The 12,718-nt window shown below is 35.5% G+C and overlaps 1 protein-coding gene across 1 annotated transcript in view; it reads right to left on the bottom strand.

The window, feature by feature from the left end:
• Window positions 1-448: 448 nt before the first annotated feature.
• The window catches only part of LOC137618319 (dynein axonemal heavy chain 5-like), a 328,916-nt gene continuing 316,646 nt past the window's right edge, over window positions 449-12,718 (bottom strand). The window contains exon 86 of the mRNA XM_068348490.1: window positions 449-655. Within this exon, the coding sequence (XP_068204591.1) occupies window positions 449-655 (207 nt within the window). The remainder of the gene's footprint in view (window positions 656-12,718) is intronic.

A 12,718-nucleotide genomic window follows, 5' to 3' on the forward strand; every position in this document is an offset into this window, starting at 1 on the left:
ATAGTTAACGTTATGCATCTGTACAAAATACCTACATTTGGGTCTGAAAAGATTCCGTAGTGAAGATATCATGACAAAAGTTAAGAGAAGGTTTGAAAGGTTTATTGGAGAATCAGGAAGAAAACCTCTCTTCAAATTGTCGATTATGAATTTACTGAAGTTCTCCAAACGGATTCATTTGCAGAAATTCTTTCGCATTAAAAACATCCTACGGATAAAAAAGAAAAAAATAACTTTGAATGGATAGACCTAAAAACCTTAGTAAATTTGTTGGTTACACGTCTTAGGGTACTACTAATTTTAATTATGCAGATTCTATATTTCTATCAACATCATTGGAGACATGAGTAATATGAATATTTCACTCGTAAATATAGGTAAAATATGTAATCTCTTCCAAACTAGTAATAAAACCGCCTGACGTGAGATTTGGGGTTCCCCAGTTTATTCATTTAATGTCACAAAGTAGGGCCACGCCTCTCAATGTCCAGTGAGAAGGTAAGTAATCCGTGGTTTCCAAATCAATGGAGCCAATGTACGTTGAGTCTGTTCTTTGAGGCTTGCGGTACATGGGGCACTCGTACAGATTTGGACTCTTCCCACTCGTAGTATTGACAGCGTAAAGGTATATTACGGGCATGGATTCATACAGTACCTGCAAAGAGAATGAGCGGTTAAACAAGCCAGATTCCATTTTACACTGGATGCAAAAGTGGTTGGTCTGCTGACTGTAATAACAATTGTCATGACTTTTATCAAGACAGATATCTTAAAATTTCTTTTTCATAGAGCTTAGACATTGATATAACTGGCACTCGAAATGGAAACATCATGAAAAAATTACATTTAAAAAAGTTGAGTGTAGGGACCAAAAAGCTATGAAAAGCTTAAATTACTCATCCTTAAGAGAGAGAGAGAGAGAGAGAGAGAGAGAGAGAGAGAGAGAGAGAGAGAGAGAGAGAGAGAGAGAGAGAGAGAAAGAGGTGTTCCAATGAGATAAACCACCTCATACATGCTATTTTTTGTTCAGAATAAACTTAAGCTATATAACAGTAATATCTGAGGAAATAAGAGAAAAAAACTTTGTTTTTACTTATGTTGTTTCTAAAGATCTCAAAAGTCTGTCGAAGAATGTGGTGGGTATAATTCGTATTTATGGTTTACTCTATCCTTGTGAAATATTGTCTTTATGGTACCGCCGTATATCTCCTGTTCAGGATGCCATTTATCAGCTCCTAATCTCATCTGAAACAGGATTCAGCCAGAATTATTTCAACTACGGTATTCTTGATATCTTTGTCAGTGACCTTTTTGTATTTATATTTTCATTTTTATTCAAATCTTCAAGTATCATTATCTAAATGAAATAAAAACTGTCACTTCTAATAATAAACAATACTTTAAGCTTTAATTAGTGGCCTTCTTTAGGATACAATAATTTTCAAAATGCAACTGGCAGCGTACCTTCGAAAATATAAGTTACCTTTTTGCATGCCCTTCAGTCTACTTTATCTCACAATTAATTTTTCCTTTTTATAATTTTGCTTACATAATTATTGCGGTTCATCTCTTGTCTCCTTCGATATTACTAAAATGAAGGTGATATGTTTATTCAATGACGTTGTTCCCACCTGATTCGCTTCTTCCTCATAGTAAGCACACTGTAGTTTACTATTTAGCTGAGCTCAGAAGAGAAGTTCATGTTATAAAACAGCTTTGTAATAGCCCACATGGAAGCTCTACACATAATCACTCTTAGAAATTACAAATTCCTAGACCAAAAAGTTCATTGGTTGATTTCGTATATGAAGACTTCCTTTTCTCACATCTCAGCTAACATCGCAGGTAGTACGGTGTAAATTAGGTTTATACATTATAAAGAATGTCTAATTCTACGACGCTTTCGTTCATGAATATCGATAATTCGTGAAATGATCCTCGTCCAGGACATTTTTCTGTCTCAGACAGCCACAATGCTTTATAACATCGCCATGTGCAAGAAAGAAGGGACAAGTTATTGCCATCAGTGCACTTGTGTGGTACATTATTATTATTATTATTATTATTATTATTATTATTATTATTATTATTATTATTATTATTATTATTATTATTATTATTATTATTATTATTAGCTAAGCTACAGCCCTGGCTTGAAACGCAAGATTCTACAAGCCCAGGGCCTCCTACTGGGAAAGAAATAAGGAAATAACGAAATAAAAAAAAAAAAAACATATGAGAAATAATGAATGGGAAATATACAATATCTTAAGTTTAGTAACAATGCTAATACAGATCTGTTATACATAAATTGAATTTATGAAAAGAAACTGAAGTCAGCCTCTTTAACATAAAAACATTTGCTGCAAGTTTGAACTTCCGAAGTTCCATTGATCATTCCACAATCTGGTCTCAAATGGAACAAAACTTCTGTAGTGTTGAGCCTTATGATGGGAAAGACATGACTGTTAGAACTAACTGCATACCTAGTAATACGTACAGGATGGTACAATCTGGGAAGCTCTGAAAGGAAAAGATGGCCAGAAGTATGAAAAATCTTATGCAATATCTATAAAGAACTAGCAGAACGACGGTGCTAGAGACTAATATCAATATCAGGATTAATAGTTTTAATAGACCAAAAGCTTTTGTCCAACAAATTAAGATGGGAGTCAGCAGCTGAAGACCAGAAAGGAGAATAATACTCGACTCAAGGCAGAATGAAAGAATTGAAACATTTCTTCAGAATAGATTGATGATCGAAAATCGTGAAAGACTTTCTCAATAACCCAATATTTTGTGTAATTGAAGAAGAAACGAACAAAATGTGTTTCTCAAAAGTAAATTTGCAGTTAATAATGGCTCCTAAAATTTTAAAGTTGGATGTAGTTGAAGAAACATTATCAATGGGCATATTATTATTATTAACTATTCGGTGTATGTGTAGGCAAAAGGAAAATGAACCGTGACCAGAGAGAAGGATCCAATGTAGTACTGACTGGCCAGTCAAAGGACCCCATAACTCTCTAAGGGTAGTATCTTAACGGGTAGCTGGTGCCCTGGCCAACCTACTGCCTCTACCTAATTACAAGCATGCTTTGAGTTTTGTTACGGTTCAACTTCATGCCTCATAATTTGCACCCTGCACTAATTTTTGCTAGATCTCTATTAAGGGATTCAGCAACCACAGATCTACTTCTGAGGATGGAATTAAAGCAAAGAGATTAGCATTATCTGCATATGCAACGAGCTTGTTTTCTAGGCCAAATCGCATATCTTGTGTAAAAAGTATGAAAGGTAATGGGCCAAGACCACTACCCTGAGGAACAGATATCACATTCTTATACTCACTATGGTGTCGATCATCAACTACTCTTTGCAATTTATTACTTGAAAAATCAATAAAGACATCATCATCGTAATCATCTCCCATGCCTAAGGGCTTCATTTAGAATTTGCCAGTCATATCTATCTTTAGCTTTTAAATCAATACTTCTCCATTTATCCTCTCTTACTTCACGCTTCATAGTCCTCACCCATGTAGGTCTGGGTCGTTCAACTCTTCTAGTGCCTTGCGGAACCCAATTGAAAGTTTGATCAAACCATCTCCATCTGTCCCTCACTATGATCTTATTCACTAGTAGCACTCGAGTACTTTCTGTTATAGTTTCATTTTTAATCCTGTCCTGACATGTTCTCAGATCTACGAAATCTGTTGGAAATTGTTTCATTGTCATACCACGACTCATGTCCATACAGTAACACTGATCTCACTAAACTGATATATAGCCTGATAATCATATGTAATTTCATGCGATTTGATTTCCAAATTTCATTTAACCTAGCCATTATCTGATTTGCATTTTTCAATCTTTCATTAAACTCCAATTCTAAAGACCCTGTATTAGAGATCATAGTTCCTAAATATTCAAATGATTCTTCCTCATTAATCTTTTCTCCATCCAATATTATTTCATCTCCCATTGTATATTCCATTCTCGTCATCTCTGTCTTTCTTCTATATATCTTGAACTCAACCTCGTGTGATATATCATGCATTTTGGTAATCAAGCATTGCAGATCCTGTGGTGTTCTGCTAATAAGGACAGCGTCATCAGCATACTCTAGGTCAGCTAATTTCCTATTACCAATCCAGTCCAGTCTTTCACCATCTCCAACTGTTCTGTGTTACAAAATCCATTAGGAGGATAAACAACATAGGTGACAACACATTCCCTTGGAGTGCTCCGCTGTTCACTGGAAATTTATTGTATAGGACTCCACTAACATTAACTTTGCACTTACTATGCTCATGAACAGACTTAATCAAATTTACATATTCAAGAGGAACTCCATAATAAGGCAGGGATCTGCACAAAATTGGCTGGTGCACACTATCAAAGGCTTTTTCATAGTCCACAAATGTCATCAATAGTGGATTCCTATATTCTACACAGTGCTGTAATACGTCTTAAAATGAAAATTTAGTCATTACAGTTTCTACATTTTCTAAATCCCACTTGCTTGTTCCTCAGCTTTTCACTAATCTTTCTCTCAAGCTTCTGTAGAATGTACATAATATACATTTTCATGAAAACTGGCTTAAGTGTGAGGCCTCTGTAATTATTGCAATAAGTAAAGTCTCCTCTTTTGCAATTTTCACCAACAATCCTAGCTCCCATTCATCAGGTTTTCCCTCTTCATGCCACATTATACAAAATAATCTTGTAAGTTGTCTGGGAGTCACTTCCTTTTCGGCCAATATTATCTCAGCAGTTATTCCATCATATCAAGAGGCTTTCCATCTCTTGAATTTTTTAAGAATAGCTTCGACTTCAAAGACACTGAATTCATTCATGGGCACACCAAGGTCTTCCTCAGCTTCAGGTATATCAATCGAATTATTCTCTTCATATCTCCTATTCATGCCCTCACTAACGTGTTCCATCCAACGTTGCCTTTCTTCATCTTCGGTTGCTATAACAGATCCATCTCTCTTTTTGATAGGTATATGCTTTTTCTTCTTTGCCCCCATAGAGATTTCAATTATAATTATATGAGCAGTTCTTACACCATAGCCACTCCCTGAAATCATGGCTTAGTCAGCCTCATCTGCTTTACTGTCGAAATATTCTCTCCAGTCATTCCTGGCGTTTCTTTTGACTTCATTATCAATACTGGAATACTTAGCATGCTCTACCTTGTAATTTTCATTACTCCCTCGAAGACTTTCAACAATCAATATCTGTCTTTGTCTCCTTTTTATAGTATCTCAAGTATCATTTGATATCCATGGCTTTCTCCTTGCAACTACATGTCCCAAAACTTCACTACCAACTGACTGATATATGCTCTTAATATCACACCATTCTATCAACATTTCTGTTGGGTGCTTTCATTTTTAATTTTAGTTGGGCAATGAGGAGCTGGTGATCTCTACTGATATTTGCACCTCTATAGCTTCCCACATTCCCCAGAGTCTTCGTTCTCTCTTTATCAATGGCTAAGTGATCTATTTGATTTTTTGTAATTGCCACATGGTGAAGTCCATGTATATTTGTGGATGTCCTTGTGCTGAAAAAGAGTACCCCCAATAACAAGATTGTTTGCTAAACAAAAAATTATATAATGAGCTCCATTTTCATTTGCAAATTCACCAAGTCCCTCAACACCCATTGCATTCTCTATGCCTTGATTAATCTTTCCAATTTTAGCCTTGAAGTCACCCATCACAATTTTCATATCTCTCTGGGATCTCATCTATTGCACTCTGCAGTTCTTCATAGTATTAATCTTTCATTTCCTCAGGGGCATCATTTATTGGTGCATAGCACACTATAATGCTCATAATGCACTGCTTTGATTTAAGCTTTGCAAGTAACAATTTGCTATTTACAGCTCTCCACTCAGTTAATGCCTTTTCTGCTCGTGGTGTTATCATCATTCCTACCCCTTCTCTTCCAACTCTGTCAGTTCTTCCTGAATAGATATATATATTGCCTTGGTCTAAGATTTCCTTACCAATCTCCCTACAGCACGTTTCACTTAGGGCCAAGATATTCAACTTATACTTCATAAATTAATTCTCCACTTGCTTTAACTTCCCAATCTGATTCAGGGTTCTAACATTCCACTTACCAATTTTAAATTTTCTTTAGTATTTATAACCTGGGAGATTCATACCACCTCTCTATGTCCGGGACTGAAAGCCATTGTGTATCGAAAATTGTAAGTAGGGCATCATATGCTTTAATATCTTTGCGAAAGTCAAATTGCAAACTAAGGATCAGATTATTACCTTCGCCAAAAAGGTATTGCGATCAAGTCAGTTTATCTATTTGTCTATGTATCTGTGGACATTTGCCTGTGGACAGTATCACATTAAAAGTGCAGGAAGGATTTTGATGAAATTTTCACCGATGATAGACCTTAGGACATGGATGACCCATTAAATTTTGGAGCTGATCCGGATCCGGATCCGGATTCTAGCTGCAGATTTGCCGTTTTTGCCATTTTAAAGATGTCAAAACTACTGGACGGAGTTTGACGAAATTTTCACCACGGATAGATCTTAGGTCATGGACAATCCCATTAAATTTTGGAGATGAACCGGATCCGGATCTAGATTCCAGTTTATTCATTAATTTGTCTATCAAAACTACTCGATGGTTTAAATGAAATTTTCACCACAAATAGATCTTTTGTCATGGACAGCTCGTTTAAATTTTGGAGATGATCCAAAACCGGATCCAGACTCTAGATCCGGATTTGTTTTTGTTTTTCTGCCATTTTAAGGATAACGTCAAAACTACACGACGAATTTTGACGAAATTTTCACCAGAGATAGATCTTAGGTCATGGACGACTTCATCATATTTTAGAAATGATCCGAATCAGAATCCAGATTCTAGTTCATGTATTTATTTGTCTATGTGTCTGTGGACAGGATAACGTTAAAACTACTAGACAGATTTTGGAGAAATTTTCGCCACAGATTAATCTTAGGTCATGGACAACCATATTGAATTTTGGAGATGATCCAGATACGGATTTGCATTTTGCGTCATTTTAAAGATAACGTATGAACTACTTGACAGATTTTGATGATATTTTCACCACAGATAGATCTTAGGTCAAGAACAACCCCATTAAAATTTGGAGATGATCCGGATCTGGATACTGAATCTAGATCCGGATTTGCATTTTTTGCTATTTTAAAGAGAACGTCAAAACAGCTTGAGGAATTTTGTCGAAATTTCTACCGCAGATAGATCTTAGGCCATGGAGGACTTAATTAACCTTTGGCGGAGGTCGGAAATCTCTGACTGCTCTTGTTACCTTTGGCATTTTTATTTAGACGTTTTGCACTAGCCACCCATTGAGATACTACCGCTAGAGAGTTATGGGGTCCTTTGACTGGCCAGATAGTACTTCATTGGATCCTTCTCTCTCATTACAGTTCACTTTCCCTTTGGCTATACATACACCGAATAGTCTGGCATATTCTTTACAGATTCTCCTCTTTCCTCATACACCTGACAACACTGAGATTACCAAACAATTTTTCTTTACCCAAGGGGTTAACTACTGCACTGTAATCGTTCAGTGGCTACTTTCCTCTTGGTGAGGGTAGAAGAGACTCTTTAGCTATGGTAAGCAGTTCTTCTAGGAGAAGGACACTCCAAAATCAAACCATTGTTCTCTAGTCTTGGAAAATACCATAGCCTCTGTACCATGGTCTTCCACTGTCTTGGGTTAGAGTTCTCTTGCTTGAAGAGACACTCGAGCACACTATTCTATCTAATTTCTCTTCTTCATTGTTTTGTTGAAGTTTTTATAGTTTATATGGGAAATATTTATTTTAATTTTACTGTTCTTAAAATGTTCTATTTTTCCTTGTTTCCTTTCCTCACTGGGCTATTTTTCCGGTTGGGGCCCATGGACTTATAGCATCCTGCTTTCTCAACTAGGGTTGTAGCTTAGCAAGTAATAATAATAATAATAATAATAATAATAATAATAATAATAATAATAGATAATTACGACTACTCTTTTTCACGGTTCATATTGACTTTATTGAAAAATGCGAGCCACAGCTTAGTTATAGTTTCAGGAAATCATAGATTGATTAAGACTAACTGAGGAACAACTAGTTTTCAGTTGTTTCATTAACTAATACATCCATTTTCTAGCCTTTTACTTCCAATAGAAGTACTTGTTTTATATATCTTTTGTCATTGTTTCTTTTTAACATTCCATTTTAAAAACCATAGTACGTAATTAGATATTCTATTTATGGTAATGATAACATTATATTGGTGTTTGGAATAACAAAGAAACTCACATTTTTCCTTTATTTTTGCCCATTCGTTGTGTGAAAAGCACTGGCGCACTAGTTTGAGAGCCGAGTGCTAAGAAATAAAATGCACACTGCTTAATTTAATACTGAGGGACTACGAAGTAGACGGCTTTGATTTAACACCTTTTTTTATGTCGAAATGGAAATATGGTAGCGAAATAGTGGTAGTACAACTATAAGTGCTTTTTTTTCAGTTTATTTCAAGGATTATTCTTGATTATGTTAGTAGTAGAAAATGCTAATTTGTGTGTAGCTACTTACGAAATTACACACTTTCAAAGATAACAACACTCATGGATGTATAGTATCAGAAACTAGTGACAAAATATGTACATGTTGTAGCTATTTTACTAGATAATACTATCATAATTCATACACCTCACAGTTGATAGCCACATGATTATGAAAGATTTTGGTGATATTCAGAGAAATAGATGGAACTAATAAGCAAATGAAATATCCAATGAAAGTTAAAAACGTTCTTTGTACTCCGTAAGCTAATTGAATATTGACTGTAAATCCTACATTTCTATCAGTGTACTCTGAAATGCATCATAGTTGAAATGGTCCATTACTTTTGCAGAATTTAATAAAACTTTCAAAATGAATGTCTTTTTTTTCAGAAATATACAAGTAAGTATTTTTTCTTTTTTGAAAGGGGCAGCTGCATACGATGTTCGTTTAAGTGAAAAATAATATAAGTAAAAATTCTACCTAATTATACAATCTAGATTTGATGTTCATGGTCTCTTCGAATTTGAGGAGGAACACAAATAAACTGTTTCTGAATCCTGCCCCTTACAGTATTTCACGCAATTGTACGTATGAAGGTTATTCATACAAAAGTATATAAAATTTACAAGTATTACTTACCGAGAAACGATGAAAGAGTCCACATAAACCTAATGAAATGTATTAGCTTCAATTTCGATTAGTGGGCCATTTGGAAAATAACGCAACAGAAACCTTAGAAATTCGAGGAATTCATCCGTGTTTCTCGTAAAACCATCTAATACCGTTCTGTTTTCTTTGACAAGTTGAGTTGTTTAGGATCGTGAGAAATAGAGGAGAGAGGGTTTGAAATGTTTCTCGAGTTAGAAGGTGTTTCTAGATGAATATAATCAACAGTTCCTCTTGATATGATTCTTGCTTTGAAAATAGTACCTATACAAACAACTGAGCATTGTCAGTTATGTCAGTGTTCTACTCAAAATTTGATGATAAATTAGTCTGATTTCATTCTTAGGCAGAAGTTTTTATGTAAAAGTTGAACATCCTTCATTTTTCTTTCTTTTAATGATGTCTATCTTATTTTCGACTTTCATGAATAATTACCCCTGAAGCAATAAAAATCTCCTTGGAATCATTTTCACCCGGGAAATGTTTTTGTGTCAATTTAGTAACATTGTTAATTCAAGTCAAGCAAATGTTAACCTTTCAGCTTCATAATTTGTTGTTTCTATGATTTTATAGCTCCTTTCAATATGATTCATCAGCTACTTATTTTTTTCTAAGATCAGAATCAAGTAAATGAAGTTTATCAGAAGTGGCATGAGTAGTTATGAAATATTTGAACAAAAAAGGCTATTTTTTCGTTAAATCAAACACAAAGGGCCAGCATAGTTTCTAAGAATTTTTGGTTTTCGTAATTCACTCATTTGTATTTCTATGCTTTATATCTCTGACATTCGTCACCTGCTCCTCACTGACCATATCTGTCACTAGAATTCGTGTTCCATTTGATTCACCTGTTGTTTGTGGTATTCGTGTTTCACGGCTCGAATAACCTCCATAACATTTCCTTATCACTTTCCATGTTTTTCTTTTTACATTAATTTTTATCTGTTTATTTTCGTTTACTCCATGATATGTAATTTCCAAGGCCACAAACGACTCGTATATTGCACGACCCGAGCTGTCCTTTATGAAAATTTGGAGATGAAATTAGCTATTGTTTTTAATTATTTGTCAATGATATGGTTAAATCTAAAATTGCATTTTATATTCTATTTGAGTAATAGTACTTATTTTATAAACTTTTTTGGCAGTAGTTGGTAATAAAAAATCAATATAACTGGTTCGGACATATCTTGTGTCATGGTTTAGTAAGTTGAGGACCACATGCGGTCAGCGCCAGCGAGCCGCGCAATGGACACCAGTAAAAGCTTTCCATTTACCCCTCCGTTCCCAGTGCTTTTTTTCCATTTGTTTTCTAACCTTCTTTATCTTGAGTTCATGGTGTAACTGCTGAGTTTTTCTGCATGGCCTCAGCGCCGAACCATATGACCCAACTACTAATAAACCAACTCTAATAAAATCTTAAGAATTTTGCGCTGAGAAAATATTAAAACTGTTGCGTACGTCGACGGTATTGAATTTTTGATCTAATATCTAGAATTCTTATCCTCAAAGGATTACATATGAGCTTTTCCCCAGTGTGTAGTAATTACCATTCATCCTTTATACATTGGTCTTTATGGTGAATTTTTAAAGGGTTTCAACTTTCAAGAAATGGCGGCGAAATGATTGAATAATTAACTTTTATGTAAAGTCGTTATTTTCAGGCAAGCTTCCAGATTCCATTTTTACGAGAAAAAAATATGTACCCCTGATGAATTTTCTTAGCACAAATGGTTTCTGTATTCCATATGGTTGTACCCAGCTACTTGTTTCACTCTTGGCTAAGGTTGTAAAAAAACACAGGAAAGTTGCAAGGTCTGTATGCACCATTATTCTTGAAGAAGGGTGCCTTTGTGTTCTTCTCTAAAGACAACACAGTCTCTTCAGAGGACACTTCTGATGGGAAAGGAGCCCCCCATGTAATGATTCCTGCTGTATATCAGAAGGCAAAGGTTCCTGGAAAACCAGTTACCACCCTTGAAGATATGCCATGCCCAGAGTTCATTTATCATTCCATACCATGTAGATATGCTGTACTGCGACAAGCTAAACCACAAAGAAAACAAACCACTTTTTCACAAGTACGGGAATCTTAGGATGCCACCAGATATCATAACTAGGATAGACTGCTGCTACAACTTTCTCCAGAATGGAAGTAGTACCAGGTCAAAGATGACACAAACCTAAAATACATCTCAATTAGCAGGATCCTTTCACATACCATGAAGAAGGCTGGTCTGACAAATTATTTTGCTGCAAACACTCTCTAGAGCAAAGCAGTACAAAATGGTAGTCACCTCTTCTTCTAGGCAAACCAGGACCAAGGACCAACAAAGACTTGCTCTTCCTAGAAAACAATGATGAAGAAGCAGGCATACTATTGATCTGCCAAGTTGTCCTCATATCACAGCAAAACGCATCAGACGCATAGGTGGTTTTCTTCTCCTCAGACACATATGTCCCAGTGTTAGTCATAGCAAACTATAACCTCATGCTAAAGAGCACACCCATTTCCATGGGCTCTGGGGGATCTGGGGATATAGTGATAAATCTAACACTGACAACACTGGAATATAATATTGTATAGGCAAAACAATCTAGTTAGAGGTGTACTTTAAGGCAGATAGAGATGTAATCCGTTCACTATACATACTATCAACAGAGACAGACGTAACCGAAACTATATTGGCCACTCTGGCTAGCTTCGACTGTGAATTCTATTCCCCCCAATGGTACCTGCATCAAGTCCATCTCCGAATAGCGAAGGCATCTCTTCTACAAGCTTAAGGCAGAAAGGGGCTAGCTACCTTCTATCCTTGGAGCTCTGAAGCAATAAGTCCTGTGAGTTCATATCAAAACCAGAGTGTGGGGACAGGCCTGCATTACTTAATAAGATCCTTTGTTGGATACCCTGCAGAACAGCTATCACATTTAGTCTAATGGCCCGCTAAAACCAACTATGACAGATGACCTTCCAGCTTCAACAGTCATCATTGATATGGTTAGCTTCCATTACAAACCAGACTGTTCTTCAGTCAAATGTTCTTGCAGAATAAAAAACTTATCCTGCACTGTTCTTTGCCAGTGCAACACTTAATGACAGAATGATGAAGACACATAGAACAAGTATGAAACTGATGATAACAATGATTTTGAGGATATGTAAAGAATCCTTGGTTGACTAAAAGATTAAACCCATTTTTTTTTATACCTGAACACTTATAAAACATTCAGTAAAATTAAATGTATCAGTCAAATAAGGTTGTGATTGAATCTAGCTTATCTAATTTGATGCCTTTGGATTTCTTGGCCCTGAAATGGGTGTTTAGTTGTTAAAACCATATCTCTTTGTTATTTAGAAGGTGAGTTAATGATGTAAACCTATCTTCAATATCAGCTTTTTTTTTTTTTTTGTGGAGTCTAAGATGACGGACATATGAGTAATAGTACTATATTGAG

This window comes from Palaemon carinicauda, chromosome 2, assembly GCF_036898095.1.
Source record: "Palaemon carinicauda isolate YSFRI2023 chromosome 2, ASM3689809v2, whole genome shotgun sequence".
NCBI lineage: Eukaryota > Metazoa > Arthropoda > Malacostraca > Decapoda > Palaemonidae > Palaemon > Palaemon carinicauda.